The sequence below is a fragment of the Pecten maximus genome, chromosome 1 (genome assembly GCF_902652985.1).
Source record: "Pecten maximus chromosome 1, xPecMax1.1, whole genome shotgun sequence".
Taxonomy (NCBI): Eukaryota; Metazoa; Mollusca; class Bivalvia; order Pectinida; family Pectinidae; genus Pecten; species Pecten maximus.
In genome coordinates, this window is record NC_047015.1 from 28,172,974 (window position 1) to 28,191,964 (window position 18,991).

Consider the following 18,991-nt stretch of genomic DNA (forward strand, 5'->3'; position numbering starts at 1 on the left):
TTTGGAAGACATTTCCCCTGTTATAATGTTGGTAGATTCTACCCACCATTCCAAAAACCAAAAATTAATTTGTTTTGCAATTATTTTCCGCTTTGGGCTATGATTTGAGTAAATTGATTAGAATAAAAACATGGTGGTTGTTAGTGTTCTAGGTCTATGAGAAAATTAATGAAGTTGATAGAGCATATATTCATAGTACAGTAACCATGGCCTCAATTTTGATCCCAGCTGGATGAAACCCGTGTACAAGAGATGATGGCTGTAGGTGTATTAGATTCTGATCGGGACAATCGGGTAATTATAGTAGAAGTGGCCTTATTTCGACCCCCAAGTGGTTGAAATGCGAACTCGTACAAGAAATATTAGTTGTGAGTAAGCGCATGAAGTTCAAGGAAAACTGCATCATTGATGAAAACGGTAGAGCGAGGACGTCGAAACTCTTATCTATTGTTATAATGCCCTCATTTTCACCCAAGATGGTTGAATCACAAATTCGTACAAGAGATAATGGTTGTAAGTGTATGAAGTTTCGGGACAATTTAATTATTGTTGAAGTCGGTAGAGCGAGGACGCCGTTTGGTTACGTACGTACGTTAAGTAATAAACAGGTGCATTTTGAATATCCGTGTACTTCATCGATATCCTGCTCAAAAAAGATACGTTTTCCAGTGTTTCATAAATACACATTACATATTCATCTGCCAAACAAGTAATATTGGTACATTTATTCTAAATCTGTCATAACTGTCTCAAATTCGCTGTCTTGGGTTATTTTAATCTTACAAACTTCTCGATACTCCTGGAGTTACATTCTGTTTTGCTTTTTGCATCCCTGTAGTATCGAGGAATTATTTTTGTAAAATGCAATACCACCATTTAATAATTACAGTAGCATAGCTTAAATATCACACATCTTCATTGATATTAGTTTTAATACGTCTTTTAGGGTTAAATTATTGGAGACAAGTCACAAAATGTTATGAAGATTTTATAGCGTAATAGATCGTGAACATCAGATGAATGTATACGAAACTACGGAGTTAACAACCTGTGAAAGGGAAAATCTCCGGATATGGTCAATCCAAATTCAAGAACAGGTGAAGTCATTTTCCAGGCTCTTATCATTTTTCCATGGACTTTCTATACCGATTTATTTCAATTTTGTTTTACTTAAATGTTTGGCAACGTATACATGTACGTTACTCCTATAACATAAGAGGCCGCTGGTCGGCTCTTTTTCTCTAGTCAAAAGTATCTCGCCGTGTAAAACCTCTAACATTGTTGGAGTAACATGTACGTATGAAGTGTCAATTTTTTGTGCGATTTCAAAGTCAAATCGTCCATTTTTATCAGGCTGAGATACAAAACATTTCAGGGCCAGTGGCTAGGATTCAAGTCTTTCTAAGAGTGTTTTTTCTCAGGAATGAAATACTTGATTAGAGTCTGCTCCCACAGAAAAATTCAGACTTCATGACATTCTGAGTAGAATATGTTAAAGGGGAATTATTTGTAGGTCAGCAAAATTCACCTGTTTGCTTTTGAAACTATTTGAAAACAGTGGGTTAATCATAACTGTAAGAAATGAAAAGGGTACCTTTATATGGAAAGTACTGTGTTTTGTTAGCAGGGACTGGCTTATAGTGTGAAGGATATCACTAATGCCAATAGCATCTCCTCCCTTGTTAGCAAATTTGACTTTTCAAAAAGTGCCAGTTGCTGAAGCACTGTGGCTATCTGTATGGACAAGCTTAATAAAGTCTACTTTGTGTAAAGTCATGAATAATATTATGAAGTCTCCATGCTAATTTTCAAAGGTCACCACATAACACTGGTAAAGAAAAGAAATACAAAATAGTGTGAACATAGGGGATGCCTAGCATTAGACCTTCGAATGTAAGTGAATCCAGTTGACTTGTCTTTGTCATTGACAGTGATAAGATCGTCTCTGAAGAGTGAACAAAGGCACAACAATTGCTAGACTGCAAATTCCCTGCTGAATCCAATCTTGTTACCGTATCATGTAATCAGTGTGGGGTTATTTGTACGGTAGTAAAATTTCTTGAGAATTCGGACGTTCATCAACAATATTAGCTTGACTAGCCAATTGTACGATTTTGCATATCACCTGTTAACTTCCGGGCTCAATTTGATGTCATTCATGTTCTAATGACCTGGTTTTCACATATTTCTCGGTGGTCTTGTTCATGTCAAACCAAAATGGCCAGAATGGTTGAATTCTGAGGAGTACCAATGTCAGTCTGGCGATCATATTTATTGTCATGTTTTTTAGTGTTTATGTATTATATATGCCCCTTGAATTTGTGACTATGGTTTCACATGTTCTTTCTGCGATTCATCTTCTTGTGATACGGATATAGATAGACTCCTCCGTAATAAATATGATAATTGAAGGTCAACATGACACATCAATGTGGATCAGTCTATGCATATAACCAAGAAATGATTTCATCAACTCCTTTATGTTACGGAATTTCTTAATATTTTCCATAGGAAAGCATTATTGGATTCTTAGTCAAGGAACTTTTCTTTAATTCTGTAATGCTTTTCTATGTTTTTTTTAAAAGTGGAGGAATTCCTTTAAGTCAAAGTATATTGATGAAAATGGGGCCCCGTTATAAATTCATCAATCCCTTTGAAAAAATTTTTTAAAACGAACTGATTATAATCACTGTCCAATCTCTCTCAAATATCTGTTCAATGAAGTAAAAAAGCAATAAATTCTATGAAACTGACTTTGTTTTATTCATATATATATAATTTGTGAGGAAATTTTCCTCATTGCAGGAATGACATTCCATCTTAAAGTAACAAAATGTATATCAATTTCAACCGACAAAAACAGATAAAACCATGGTAACTGTATCACATCCGATACAAAGTTCATTAAAATACACTGCTGATCAAAACACATCAATGATTATGAACATTTTACAGCCAGTGATCATTTCAGGAAGAATTCTATATATCATTCATTACTACAACTCAATAAACAGATATTTACTTTTACTGAAAGTTTATCTGTCCTTGTCTATATAAGTGATAATGATGACAGCACTGCACCAGCAGCTGCAATGGTGATGATGATGATGATGATGTCACTAGATCAGTAGTTTTTCAATGCTAGATTTAGTCTTATTGATCTGTGTCGTTAGCTGGGAGCCCTCATTGACAATTACAGAAGCTGCAATGACTGGCCGCGACACTCCACATGCTCGACCCAGGGCTGTAAACAAAAACAAAAATAGAATATGTTATGCATAGATAACACATATTGGACAGAAACTTATATGGTACTATTTTCCCCTTTTGTCTTTAGTATAAACTTTATGTTTTTTCTAGTTGAGTTTGAGCAATAGATATAAAGCAAAACCGTTAAGCGAAATGTTGAAGATGGCCCATCAGCTCTAAAGGAAAGAGTGATTATAGTGTCACTTTCTGACCCAGGCAGATAAAGCTTTAATCATTTTGAAACAAAGGACATTTGCAAGAATATCTTCAATGTAACTGTTATTATTGATCGATTGCGTAAATATAAAACAGAAATACCTTGTTTGGACCTCACAAATACATAGGGTACATTCTGAAAAGAGAAACAAAGAATAATTTATTTAAATATACTTATCCTGAAATAACAGTAAATCTATTGAGAAATAAAACATTTTCTGTAGAAGCTTTTAGATGAACAAAGGCATGAGAGTGAAAGATGCATTGACTAACCACCCCTTTCTTATTGTACCCAGTACGCATAATTTGGGCGAGAAAATGAAACAACAAAATAGCATGTAAATTTCATAACTTAATCATTGCATCTTTTTTAATGTTATTTTTGTCCATCTAATACATCAATGGTTTTTTTTTTTGCAACGAATAGGTTGCATTATTACCAAAATACACCCCTGATTCCAAACCATGACAAAAATATGCCAAAATTAGACTCTGTCTGCAAAGGGGCATAACTCTAAACTGTCATAAAAAAAAGTAGATAAAAATAAGCCAGGTGCACAACTAAGTTTAGATGAAAACTGTAGAAGTTGTACAGACTAGGTTCTGTAAGCAAACGTAAGGAAAGGGAAGTACCAAAACATCAAGCATATTCAAAAACATAAGCCTAATTGTACAACTTCAGTGTGTGATGGCTACCTCCAATCATCCACAGAATTTCACCAAGTTTTGATGAAAACTGTAGGAGTTGTAAAGACATTTCAGTATAGTCCACTAACTTTGCTGATGAAGGTACCACATTTCATATTGATATTTGACACATGACTACATTTAACATGCTACTGTTGAAGTGTGTTTAGTTATTTTAACAAAAGACTATCAATTCTAAACAATGTTTCAGTGAGTAACACTATCATTTCACCTTCATGTTACATCAGGGAATGCTCGTTTAGAAAATATAATTGCAATGACCTACCTTATCCTCACATAAGAGTGGAAGATGAAGCAAAATTTCCAAGGGTTCAGCATCTGCTGCCATGACAATGAATTCAGCAATACCACGATTCAGAGTTTTTGTGGCTGAAAAAAATATGTATCATACAATTAGAATGCTAACAACATGACATTAAACATGTGTGATATTTTCATATCTTGACTTACAGTTCTTCCTTGAAAACTGCCAAAGTTTAGGAAAGAAGGAAGCACTGGTAGCCCAAGATCATCCTCTTATCAAATCCTTACCTGTATTTTCCTTTTATTGATTACCTTCTCAGTTTCTACCTTCATTTACTCAAACATGCAACAGGTGTAAAATTAGAGAGTACAAGGTCAACTGGTAGTACTAACGTACTAGCTCAGATTAATATGAGCTAATATTTACTGGTATATATAAGGTGACATTATGCTCACTACTTTTACACAGGTAGCACACACATATATACTTTGTTTTTAAACTAATATTTTACCAGGTATATATATATTTACAGATGTATTGCAGAAATACATGTACAAGACCAATTCCTCTCATGAAATCTCGGTCAGGGATCATTTTGGAGGGGCAATAGGGCCATTGGCCCACAATTTTCCCAAATGACCCACATGGCCCATTAAAATGATATAACAGATAGGGTTTTTTTCTTGAAAATGACCTATCCATTCGATAACCCATAATAATCCCTGAAATATAATGTGAAAAGTATCCCAATGGCAGTTGAGACCCATCAGAAAACCATCATGGAAACAATAGAATAGGAACACAGTCATTCACTTTCAGCTTTAGATGTAGTACAGAGAAGTCAACAGTACCAAATACATACCTTCATTGGCCCCTTTCTTGAGTTGTTTGGAATTTGCACACTGCTGCAACAATTCCAAGATTGTCGTGGTGAACACTTGATCAGCCAAGGGGTAGGCTTTAGGGTTTACTTCTTCTGTCTGAAGAGAGAAAAGACACCTATATTGTCTACTAAGTTCTGTATAAAATCTTATACATATAATCCTGCATATGCTCATATTCTGCAGCAATTAATCTTTTTGCGCATAATTAAAGAACAACCCCTCATGCAAAACACATTACAAATCAAGTCAACAGGCAAGTAGAAAAAGTGCCAAGGATATGTGCAGAGTCAGTTCACAACAGGTTTTTTAATGATCAATATATTAATTATATATACGTATATAGAAATGACATCAATTTAAATTTGTGCAACTTGATACCATATATATCTTACTTAAACAGTCTTTTAAACACTAAAATTAATAATAATAGATAAGTAATACAGTGGAACTTCTCCTAAACCAATCATGGGACATCAATATTTGACCAATTTAGAGTAATAGAGAGAGGTTTGATTTGGAGAAGTGTTCAATTTAATATGAGTGGACAGGACATGAAGATAATGGGATGATGTTTCTACATGCATATTATATATGGTTGAAGTTAATCAATGCACAGAATGTAGAATCTATTTTTAGAAATCAACTTTATTAATTATAAATGCATAGTTTTATCTTGACCATGTTGATTATACAAATGCACAATTGACAATAAATTCTAAAACCTCCTCTTGGAGTAAGTGATGTCTACAAATTTACCAAACTACTTATAATATCCAAGATAGACTTCCTCTCTAGCCCCACTGTAGCAAAAATAACTTGTGAATTCAAATAAGTTCAGGGATTTAATTGGTTCATAGGTATAAGTTATAACACTAAAGAATGAAACTTTATAAAAATGACCTCATGGATTCAATTCCTCCTATGTATATAGCCTAATGGATTATATGAGGAATTAATTAGGCCTATGAAGTAGCTACAACAAGGCTAGAATTTAACTATGACAACTTGTTGGCAGGCTAATGGCCCGAGAGCTATGTCACAAGTTAGGACTTACATGATCTCATAAAAAAAGTCAGATACTGACTGTAGAGAGACAGAATTTGACCAGCGACCACAGGAGTGTGACCTACATGGATAGGACCAAGACACATACTCTGACAGACCTAAAGAGTATATTGAACTAATTACCCAGCCAAGAACAAACCAAGAAATTAACATCTACCAATTGAAATCTGGACATCACATGTACTGTACATGTTACACCATGATTGCGGAATGCCCGGATAAGGAAATATATAAAGCCTAAGGATGATGATATTAATAACTCCCCCGCTACCGATATAGAAGATTAACTCAAAATTGTGAGTATTTCTTCTGAATGGCCATTGGGAATAACACTTCTTGATAGTGTCCAACCAGTTTACCTTGGTACGGATACAGATGAGGAGCCAGATATGGAAAATGAGATTAGGTAGACTACAGAGGCATATGTAGGACATTACTGAACTTAGCCCAAGTTTCCTCTGGCCCTACACCAGCCATGTCTGGTGTAGGGCCAGAGCGCACTATATATGTATATGAAAACGTTGAATTCTCAGACACCGTTTGGTGTCACTAAGATTTTGGTGCAAACACAATAAAATCGGACGTGACATAACACCTACCTTACATATATATAAATGAGATATTTATTTACCACAAAACATTCATTTTGTCCCCAATCGGTGTTCTATTCCGCCTGTATAGACCCTCACCAGACATGGTGTCAGGGCCAGAGGAAACTCGGGCTACTACTGAACTCAGATAAAATTTAAAAAAAAAAAAAAAAAAACGTAAAAAAATCACAAGTTATTCGCCTCATTTGGATGAAGTGAAAACACATGACAGATAAATACCTATGTATGAAGTCTCTGTGGTCAACAAGAGATTGTAGCCAGTGAAAATTGAAGTATTCCCTTAGGAAATCGAAATTACCTAGCTGTAGGCAGCGAATTGAATTATATTAATGTGCGTATTAAGGTTGATTGATCAAATGTCACTTTTCAGGCAAATTCAACGTCGTTTTAAACAAAATCTTCAACTTAGATCATAAATATACAAATATTTGATATAGATCTACTAGACTCTACACTACTTTTACCCTTCTTATTCTCCGAGACTGAGTCTGATGGGGTGACGATTCAAGTCCAAAACAAAACCAAAGATCGGGTTGAATTTTTCCTATTTCTTGATTAAAACGAAGATCAAAACTTACCATTTTTCTTGTTTTAAACTTCTACAAAATATTCAAAACGGATGAGGTGTGATGTTTGCGCCTCTCTGCTTATCGCTTCACGGAGGTCTGTAAACAACGAAAACGTTTTTAACACGTGCTCTGATAAAGCCTCGTTTTGGAACAGGAAGTGGCAGTGGGAATCATATATTGCAAAATAAATATCACGAAAAGAAAATATGTGTTTTATTCAGGGACGACGATCAAAATTGTATTAAAAATATGTATATATCAGACTATATATTAAGTTTGTTGTATAATTCAAAAAGATAATTTTTATACAGACATTTTGTTTCTTAGATTTGACATATTTTGTTCCGTTTCGTATAACTATCATTGATGACTCGGGGGTAGATTCCGGCTTGCTATCCGTCAGTCAGAAGCAGACGACAACAAATAGTCTATCTCACGTTGGTTACTCAAAATGGAATCGGAAGATCAAGTTGTTGAGGAAGTTTTGGAAAATGAAGACGATGATGTAGGCATATGGTTGTTCAATTTTTGAAAAAAAAAACAAAGGCTGATGCGTTATTTGTTAATCTAGATGTATTCTAGCTTGTTCTAAATGAGTGTTAATTTGTATATTAGATCCAGATCATATCAAGTTGGTTAGACGTGTTCCTGTTATGGTAATGTAATATGCCAGCAGACAATATACTGTATAGATGCGTAATTTGTAGCCTACTGTATCTAGTCTAGATTTTAATTTTAAACCATTTTCACCGCCAAAGAGTTCTCTGCTGCCATTCCATTGTTCGGATGTGAGCAAGACTGGTGTATAAAGATCATATGGCTGTATGGTGTCCAGCACAATTCAGATCTACACTTGATTTAAAAAGAAAATACAAATAGTGAATATGTGGTGGTATTAACTTTTTTTTTTTTTTTTTTTTGTATCTTAAACACAATGTACAAATCATACTGACCCGCTTCATTAAAGCCGCGTTATTTTCAGGAATTGAATTAAAACCAACTAGAATTAAGGACCACATTTAATCTGAAAAGGATTTGTCCTTGTGAAAACCCTGCCGTTCCAGAAATTATTTTATAATATAGGCCTATCTACATCAGGGGTCTAGCCCCGTTGATATTGTTTTCTCCCTTCGCATAATGATTCCCCAACTGCATCCTTGTACAATTTTCAAAGTGGGTTAAATGACTGGTTTAATTTCCCCTTTGAAGCATTATCTTTTTCATCTATTTTTTATGTTGCTAATTAGTGGCAATAACCTTTGATATTTAGGCCTGTCATTATGCATAGTTTATTTTTAAGATTTTATAAATTATACCAAATTATCAAAGCTATTACGTATTGCATTCCTGGAATATTGAACATCTTTGCTTAAATCCTTCAAACAAAATTCCAATACTGTTACGATCCTTTTGAAAGGCTTTGACATTGAATGAATCACATAATTATGTTGTTATTTTTTATTTTATCTTTTTTTTTCAGGAATCCCTGTTTCAAGACATTGATATGCTTCAAAATCATGGAATTGTAAGATATTTTTTTCTTTGCAACAATAGAAATGTATGTATTTAGCACAAAAATATTCTATTTTATATTTAATATGCATTTATTTTATGATGTACATGCAATGGTTGAAAGTGTGCAAGACCACAAAAATCTATTTCCATTTTCGGGGATTAGTTAACGTGTGGTATGAGGGAATTGATTCATATAATCTTTGTGGTGAGTTGTATGTTGTTTTCTTTATGTCACTTAAAAAAGGGAAACAAAACTTAGATCGTATAATATTCAAAAATTAAATAATTTCATATTCATAGTCATTGGAATATGAAAACATCAGACGCCGTTCCTCACACTACAATGGGTGTTCTGGACCGGATCGAATGGTAAAGCAAGCGAAAATGAAATAAAAAAGGAAATGGACCAAATAGCTGGAATCAATAATTAATCAGGAATTGAAAAGTACAGAAATGTTTTGTCAGTACACTGTTTATTTGGTTTACGTGTGCATATTATAGCACTAGTGAAACTTTTTTTCAGATAATACTTTTATTGTAATAAAAATGATTCAAACTTTGAAAAAGAAGATTCTATCAAATTATGAGTTATATCACTATGAAAAGAAATGACCAGACAATATTTTTCGACACGTACCAGTGTTGCATGCTATGCGTTAATTTGTGCTTGTTCTACTAACATGATATTTGGATGGACGGACGGATAGATAGACAGACTTAATAATTATATGAAGATTACCGACATATATTATAGGTTTCAAAATACAAGGTAGTCTTCACAGGAACTGTTAACATATAAGAAAGAAAATCAAACTGGACAATATCACCACCTTACTTTAGTTATCAGGCGGCCGTACAAATGTTTTACTTATATTATATGTCTTTTGCAACCTTTCAGATAATGATTTGGTCATAGAAAAAAATGCTGACACTGTTTAGCAGCTTAAACTGCTCCTATACATCATCCACTATATCAAGATTTCCTCGACTACCTAATATTACCTCTGACATGTTGGTGTTTTGTCAAGAAAATTGACATTTTCAAATAAAGAATCCCGATTCTCCTGCAGTTTGAAATTCTGGATTAGGACATGCGCTATTACATTGCTACCAAGTTGTCCACATTTCCTCTGGACGGATGTATTCGTACCTTAAATCTAATATATAATTATGCAAATAGTATTTATAATTAATTTTCCATTGTTTGTACGCAGAATGCGGCTTTCTGATTGGTTGAGTTTTTTTCATACCTCTATAGTCTATGGGAAAAAAATCCGAAAATGGCGCGAAAAATGTGACGTCACAATACGGTTATTGACGTTGCGTATTGAATTGTGAAAAAAATCCTTATCTGATCAGTATGTTTTTGACTCCCCAAAATCATATTTGACTCTTGGGATTGTAGGGACATGTCTATTTGACATATGTTTTGACCCTTCACATTTCTGAGAATAGTGATTTGACTTCTGAAATTGATAAAATTTGAGGGTCAACTGGATGCCCTGATAAAACATGTTTTAATTTTGAAAATCAATTTCAAAAATTAATCATAAGCGTTCATGTCAATTATTTTTAGTTTCATAGGGGTATGGAAAAAAATCTGTTTGCAAACTTTTGTAAGAATCTGCTACGCAGATTCATACAGTGTGCAAAAAAAAAAAAAAAAAAAAATCATACCCCAATGATTTTTTTTTTAAATACATCACTGCTTGAATAAATTGTAAATGTACTTCAAAATGTACTCCAAAGAAATAAAGAAATATTTAATTCCTATTACAGAACGTAGCAGACATCAAAAAATTAAAGCAGGCGGGAATATGTACAATCAAAGTAAGTGTTTCAATATGGATTTACATTACTCTTGTATTGATGATATTATATTGTTAAACGTAATAATGTTAATAAGTGTTATGTATTTACAATTTACATGTAGTAACAAATAATGAAGGATTATAGTCTTTATAAATAAGATATATGCCACTGATTTAAGGGCACTATTGATATGCTATTGCAGGGAATTCAAATGACAACGAAGAAGAGACTTTGTAACATCAAAGGAATTTCGGAAGCGAAGATGGAAAAGATAAAAGAAGCTTCAGGAAAACTCAGTGTTTGTAATTAGATAACCTGTCAAACTGCTTGAAATGGAGATGAGATGTTGGAAGGGGTTTACATATATATTAAAATCTTTACATTCTTGTCTTTGACATGTGTCAGGAGATACATCTGTTTTGAGATAACAATTAATGTATTATATGCCACATACTCAATTTTAAGCACACCATCTATATCACATATAGCTATCCATAATTTTGCTGTTAACAACATTTTCAATGCACAAAGAGGAGAACATTCGTTAAATGTTATGGGAACCAGCTTTGTATTACAAGGAAAACAACGCTTGTGCATAAAACTCTATAACTGATTTAATGATAGAGTATATCTAGTAAAAAACAAAACAAAACAAAAAAAAACGAGAATTGCTTATGTATATAAGTAATGTGTGATGCATACACCATACAAGGAATGGTCGTATTTCATTATAGTGAAGTTTTCGGTTTTTGTCTAAACTTAAAATGGCGAAAAGGCGTCACGTTTTTGATACGATGTTAGGCGAAAAGGAAAATTGGAATTTTTGATTTTCGGTAAGATAGATTATGCTATGAATTGCAGTTGAATTTTATGGTGAGAATATATCGATCTTTGTTTCCGACTTGAGACGATATTACGATCTTGTTGTTCTACATGTGTAGTATGGCATGTATAAGATATGAATAACTTAATTAGAAAGAAGTCATTTGATTGGTTAATGGCAGTCGTATAATTAAGTTTATTTTGTTTGCATTCAGTTTAGCTGGTTCTTTGCATTCAGTGTAGCTGGTTCTACTAGGATTCACCATTTCTTCCTCTTTAAACCATCTCCGATACTCCAAAGGCTAGGGAGTGTTGGGAATGCAGTCCTTTCTGTCGATCCTAGCAAATCCCCAGAAAAAAATCAAATTCAGTTGAGAAAAAGGGAAATATGAATTAGTTGTCATTTATATCCGGACTATATCTCCAAAAGAATCCAACGTTTGACTATGTCATCCATTCATTCAATTAGGGCCGCATATATTCCTGATTGCACCAGTTTTGTTTGAATAGAGTAAAGGAAGGGAGATAATCCATACAGCGGAAGAGTATTGTTAACTTCTAATGTGCTATGGTCCTAGACTCGGTTTTAACAGGGACGTGTAATAAGACATATACTTCCCTGCTGTAACATTAACAGGGGTGGTAACCTCCATCAATCAATAATTGTTAAATTCCCAAATAAGTTAATTGAGTCGCCCGAAAGGGTGCATCATATTGGTCCAGTATACAGATGATACCCACCATCAGTAAAGTTGAGCGAACGGGGAACGCCTCCGTCAGTAGAATTAAGGAAAAGGGAAAAAAAAAACAAGCTTCAAATTTTTGTCTCTGTTATAATACAAAATAAAAGGAATATTTGTCACTATACCATATCTTTAATAGATTAACATGAAAACTTCTCATGAATATGCATGTATACGAAGCAATAAGATAGAGTTGAACTGAAATCAGTATGTGAAGGATTAAACTACAGAGTTGAGATTAAATGTTCATAAATTATAATTGTTATACATTATATACAGTTGTAAGATTAGCTCCACTGAGCTCAAGTTGTATTGTTACTCTGAATAAAAAGTCTTGTGTCTTTTATCTCGAATCATCTTATTCTATTTTTTTTCAGGATGCCGGATTTCTAACTGCGCTTGAGTATTCCGATAAAAGAAAACAGGTCTTCAGAATTTCTACAGGCAGTCAAGAATTTGAGTAACTATACGTCTTCATTAAATCTTTGCTTTGAATACTATTGCTACAGAAATAATTAATTAAAATATACGGAAGAAAGTGTTGAACATTTTGGTTCATCAAATTTAAGAAAAACAATGGTACCGTGATATCTTGATCTTTTGTGGAACAATTGCCATGCATATAGAGACGTACTAGTCAAATCGTATAGTATTTTAGTGCTTAATTTAACCGTTGTAAACGTCAAGTCAGAGCTCAACGGATAATTTTCATCTGATCGTCATCAGTTGGAAATTCTAGAGCTCGATGGATACTTTTCATCTGATAGTCATCAGTTGGTTATACCAGAGCTCGATGGATACTTTTCATCTAATAGTCATCAAATGGCTAAACCTATTATCTTCAATAACGACTGTTTGGTGAAATATTACGTAAAGTCAAACATGCATTAATTGTAAGACGAAACAAATCTGACTTCTAAATATAATTAGAAAGTTTTGTTTTAAAGAAGTGGAAAAACTAAGATTGTATCGACTTAATTTCTATTGTTCCGTTTAACTTCCTATAAGCTCAATAATGATTATAATATTAATTTCACATTCTGTTGTGAAAGGGCATACCGTCAATGCCAAGAGATCTCGATGGACAGTTGTACCTTTTTCGTAGTTACATCTTAAGTCGATTGCTGATTGCAGGACAATTGCAACCTTTCACTGAAACTATATAAATATATAATTCTCATACAATTAAAAAAACATGTACAGAATTGTACTAAACAGCTGATCATTTTTATTCGTATAATAGTATTATTTTCAAAACTCAAATAAAAATGATTCATTCAGCATTAAGACTATTCTATTGTTTTGTCACAGTTGATTCACAATTAACATTCAGTTGATTTTCGGAAATTTAATTGGTATTATGATATGGCAACATTGCATGTATTTGAAGTTCTATTTTATTACAAATGATAGCAAACTTGTTGGTGGTGGACTAGAAAGCATGTCTATAACAGAGGCTTTTGGGGAATTTCGCACAGGGAAAACACAACTATCGCATACATTATGTGGTAAGTGTATTAAGATAAGGGTATAATAAATATCAATAAAGTATTTAATTCGTTGTTATTCATGTGCTTTATTTATCTACAAATAAAAGACTGAAGAAATAAATATTGTTAATATGTTTACTACATTATAGTATTAACAAAATATATCAACAGTCCCATTTCAGCTTTGTGATTGAGCTTTTATATTTAGAGATAAACAATACACGGTAAATCCTTTAATGCAATGCCATTATTCAGCGTACTTTAAATGTTCGCGGTCATTTTCAGTCACAACTCAACTGCCAGGCGCCAATGGTTATACCGGAGGAAAAGTAATGTTTATTGATACAGAGAATACCTTGTATCCTTTGTAAATTGGTATTTGTCATGAAACTAATTTTAACTAAACATGGCTGTATTTTTGTTCAGGTAGCCTATAACGCGAAGTTTATATACAAAGATAGAGCAATTTTGATTCCAAAGGCTATGTCTTATAAATCATAGTTTTCTTTCAAGATATTTTCTTGAGTCAGTGATAACATGTATCATTAATAGTGATCTTAGAATTTGATTAGGAATAAGCAATAATACCTGAATCAAAATATGACTAATTGATCCTTGATTTTAAAAAGTCGCCCAGATAGACTGCGAGCAATTGCTGACCGATTTAACTTGGATGAAAGCGCAGTTTTAGATAACGTTCTATATGCAAGAGCATATACAAGTAAGTGGAAATATTCTATTCTTTTCAGAAAGACAATTCGCAGTAGTGTACTAGCGAGTTAACTGTCGACCAGGCACTGAAAATATACTACATTTTTGTATAATGAAATTCAAAAATGAGGTCTTCCATGTCCATTAATGTGAATTTGAACGGCTAGCCTATGTACAAATTACGTCAGCAACATGTTTTAACTGAAATAAATCACGTTTTCATGCATAATTAAGACTTTCTTGCGATACATGTTTAAACACATACTGATGCATTCGAAAATTATTACTTACATCTCATACTTATATCTACATGTATGCTCTCTTCACTCTTATTCATTTGAACTGGAATTTGGACACCCGGATAAATATTAACATTTACCCGATATTCTTAAGAATAATGCCGTTTATAATTACTCGCCATTTGTTTTCTTTTTTCTTACTTTAAGGTGAACACCAATTTGAACTGCTAGACTTTGTGGCTGCGAAGTTCTATGAAGAGCCTGGCGTCTTCAAACTTCTGGTGATTACATTTTTAGCATATAACTATTAAATCGCTGTGTTAACAAGTCGCTTTTCTTCCGTAACTTGTGATATCGATATTTCTACAGAGGTTATTCATTAGATGACCCGGATGAAAATGTGCGAGGGTCCATGCTGTATTACTGTAGAGGGAATATGAGTACCCGGAGAAAACCCACGTGAACCGACAGATGACCCCATATCATTTCTCGTCCAATCTGGGAATCGATCATCGATCGCCTAAGTGGAAGGCTAATGCAAACTGACCGCCCTTATATTAGCTATCTTGCTTCCCAGTCGTTATCCAAGAACATTTTTTGGGTGTTAAAAACTTTCGGCCAAGTAGGGGTTTTGGAGTTTGAGAGTTGTTACTTTGCTTCTTATCACTTTTATTAAGACATTTTTGTGGTCACATTGACCTTGGAATGATGATATTGAATGGTTTACTATTTACCATATTTAACGAGTATGACAGACTATCGATAATATTTTAACAAGTACATTATATAATATATGCGATGGGAAACCATTTAACTTCCTATGTATTTCGTTTTTGAAGACGAAAAAGGAGGAAACATCTATGGGTCCAAAAAGTGTGAGAATTGGTAACACAATCTGTAACTTCACACACTTATGAATTTACGCTTCAGAACAAGACGGCACCGTTTTGAATGGGCTGTAACGCAATGTCTGCGTTACCTGTTTTGCTTGGGAAATGAGTATTGTTTCAAAGACTGCAATGAATATTGCAGGATGCAGCAAAATAGCGACTTCTCTATCTTCGCTTTAACTGCATCTGAACCAAGGAATGGACGTTCTGATTTGTTAAAAGCAAAATTTATATCATCACGGTGATGATATGATATTCTTATATAATCACTATGATGATATAAGCAGTGACGATGTAAGTTTTTATCAAGTTGATAACTATACCGATGTACATTTGCACTTGTTATATGCACAGTTACAGGTTCTCTTTGTGTTTGCTATTGTTTAAAATGTTGGTTCATGAATATAAAGGCCGCCAGGTACCCATCTTGTATCAATTATTTAAATGTGTTAACGCAACACGAATCCATTTTAAAAAAACACATAATGAAGTTTGCTGAACAAAAGTACGCTCCTCTTCGACCTTTGATGTAGGCTTTTAATTATGAGACTGATGAAAGAAAACCATTGCTTTAAAATACGTGTTTGTATGTCCAAATATATGACGTTTGTTTCTCTTGGAAACACTTCAAATGACCGACAAATTTGGAAAAAGTCAAGCAGTATGTACTACGATTTGATCAGAAGGCTATATATTTTATTTTCTATGGGGCTAAAAATGCAAACGATAAAAAGGGGGCGAGAAAAAAAATGAAACTTAAACATGAATAGAAATAAGATTAAATAAAACTCAATTACGTATATCTTTCGATGGTTGAACTAAGGTCTCAATGGGATGGTTTTATCTAATTCCAAAGAGATAAGTTTATTCAAAGAAAGTAATTTTTTATTTTTCAATGATTGATCTTCCTTAAGATAAACATAACTTTAGTGAGAAATACACAAAACTAAATCAGAGTCAATATCATCTGAATTTCTGACTTGGATTCTGCATTGGGGAAAGATCGCGTATGAGAATTCGTGTCCATTCGTGTTGAGAGTATGCTAGATTATTGGTTTAAGAGATGTTATAGTCAAACCAGAACTACCTGTCGCGTTGACCTTTTCGTGGAATATTCAAATTTGGTAGTTCCATTTGTGCACAGGTGTGTTAACAAAACATATTGATTAAGAATACTACTGTGTCCAGCAGGGTGCTCTTTTTTACCATTCGTTTTTGTTACAATTTATATTGACAACACGGGGAGTGTATCATTCATTGGCATGGTTCAATTGTTCACATGTTAACAGTTTTGTTGCTAAATCTATACCAGTATAAATTCAAATGATGCAGCTGATGATAAGGGTTGTTACATTATAAACAACTCTTAACAGATATACATGTATATATACAAAGCGCCTACATTGTATTTCCCCTAAATGACTCTAGACTCGTCTATACTACATGCAATTTGCTTGTGTTTATCTTGTTTTTAATCATTTTCGTCGAATGTTTTCTTTTCTAGATCATTGATTCCATAATGGCTCTCTTTAGAGTGGATTTCAGTGGCAGAGGTGAACTTGCTGATAGACAACAAAGGCTTGCCCAAATGTTGTCGAGATTACAGAAAATATCCGAAGGTATATTAACGTGTGTTTACCTTCATTTCACTGAAGAAGAAATCTGACAGTTTCAGGCATATTTTCCATGTACACATAAAACGTATCATTTGTTAAAGATCCCGACCTGGTAAAGAATATGGAGGTTCATTTATTGCAAGAAGGAACGAGTGTACTATGTCGTGGTGCAGGGCCCTTCTGTGTGTCGTCCGTTATCAAATTATTTCAACAACTTTCTCAAACCATTTGGTGTATGCTTGAAAATGAGAAAATTGAGATTTGCATAATGTAATTGCAAATTCCTTGTGTACATTGACCCCAGGACAGTGTGGTATTGTGTACATTGACCCCAGGACAGTGTGGTATATGAAGTCATAATGAAAAACCCTTAAAATATATCCTTTTGAGATGAAAACGGTTTGGGAAAATCAAAGTCTATTCACGAAAATATTTCTCTTTTATCTTTCGCTTTAAACGTTTGGTAAAGCAGCGAAAATTTCAATGATGAAAGATAACTTTATATCATTGTTATTCAGAATCCACATTTAACAAATTCATAAAGATCGATCACATGTCTCACAATCAATTGATAAAGTACCGTATATACACATGTGCTTACTTTATATTTCATTAATTTTCAATTTGATTAAATTACCAATGTATGATTCTGGATATAATTTCAGAGTACAATGTAGCAGTATTTGTTACAAATCAGATGACAGCTGATCCAGGAGCGACGATGTCGTACGTATAACTAATTGAAGTTAGGCAAGATTTTATATCAATTAGGATGTACAAAATGTACTTGTATAATTTGACTGACGAATAAGAAAGTGTTGTTCAAGTTGGCATGTCTCAGATGTAGTTCGGAGAAATCAAAGATATTTTTCAGCGGAAAAAAACTAAGAGTAGAATTAAATTAATCTTTTTGATGATATCTGAAATGTCTACAATGGTAACTTACTGCTACATTTAACACGAATTTATATCCACAGATTTCAAGCTGATCCAAAGAAGCCCATTGGAGGAAACATATTGGCGCATGCATCAACAACAAGACTTAGTCTACGGAAAGGAAGAGGAGAAAATAGAATAGCAAAGATATATGATAGGTAATACTCGTAAAAGCTACAGTCTATTCGTATTGGAACGAGAAAGTGAAATGTGTTTAGAATGTTAATTTCTTCGCTGATTGTGATTTAGTTAGGTACGTTCTATTTGAAGCTAAAGAAACAATGGTATTTGCCATGTAAATATACTAAAGAATTCAAAGATGTTGCATTAATTTTGATCATTTCTCTTCGACCCTAGCCCCTGATTTGCCTGAGAATGAAGCAACGTATGCCATAACAGCAGGTGGTATTGCTGATGCAAAGGAATGATCAAAGTATGATGCGAACTGTAACAACGCGTAAAAACCAAAACATTCCTCTTCAATCAGACAAATGCAACTTCCACGAACATCCATTTTTGTTCATATTTAATTATAAAATCATGTTCATATTTAAATCTGTTATTTACATAAAATAAAAATCTTTGAAAACTGTTCCGATTTGTTTTTCTTATGTTTTCAAAACAGAGTACATCGTTATTAGGGTAATTTATATATCACAGATTCAAAAAGA

At 33.5% G+C, this 18,991-nt stretch overlaps 2 protein-coding genes across 2 annotated transcripts; one reads left to right on the top strand and one right to left on the bottom strand.

The window, feature by feature from the left end:
- Window positions 1-2,739: 2,739 nt before the first annotated feature.
- LOC117329327 (NHP2-like protein 1) lies at window positions 2,740-7,699 on the bottom strand. The gene is made up of 5 exons (XM_033887240.1): window positions 7,556-7,699; window positions 5,280-5,397; window positions 4,439-4,542; window positions 3,568-3,601; window positions 2,740-3,244 (listed from the first exon to the last, which is right to left on the bottom strand). Exons 1-5 carry the CDS (start codon window positions 7,556-7,558, stop codon window positions 3,120-3,122), a joined length of 384 nt encoding a protein of 127 aa, XP_033743131.1. The 5' UTR covers window positions 7,559-7,699; the 3' UTR covers window positions 2,740-3,119.
- A 209-nt stretch (window positions 7,700-7,908) lies between these two features.
- On the top strand, window positions 7,909-18,907 carry LOC117329354 (meiotic recombination protein DMC1/LIM15 homolog). Its single transcript, XM_033887279.1, has 13 exons — window positions 7,909-8,051; window positions 9,027-9,071; window positions 10,841-10,891; window positions 11,076-11,171; window positions 12,816-12,898; window positions 13,852-13,946; window positions 14,214-14,286; window positions 14,558-14,649; window positions 15,086-15,159; window positions 17,273-17,387; window positions 18,050-18,110; window positions 18,362-18,478; window positions 18,679-18,907. The coding sequence occupies exons 1-13, from the start codon at window positions 7,998-8,000 to the stop codon at window positions 18,746-18,748; spliced, it is 1,026 nt and encodes a 341-aa protein (XP_033743170.1). The 5' UTR covers window positions 7,909-7,997; the 3' UTR covers window positions 18,749-18,907.
- Window positions 18,908-18,991: the final 84 nt, after the last annotated feature.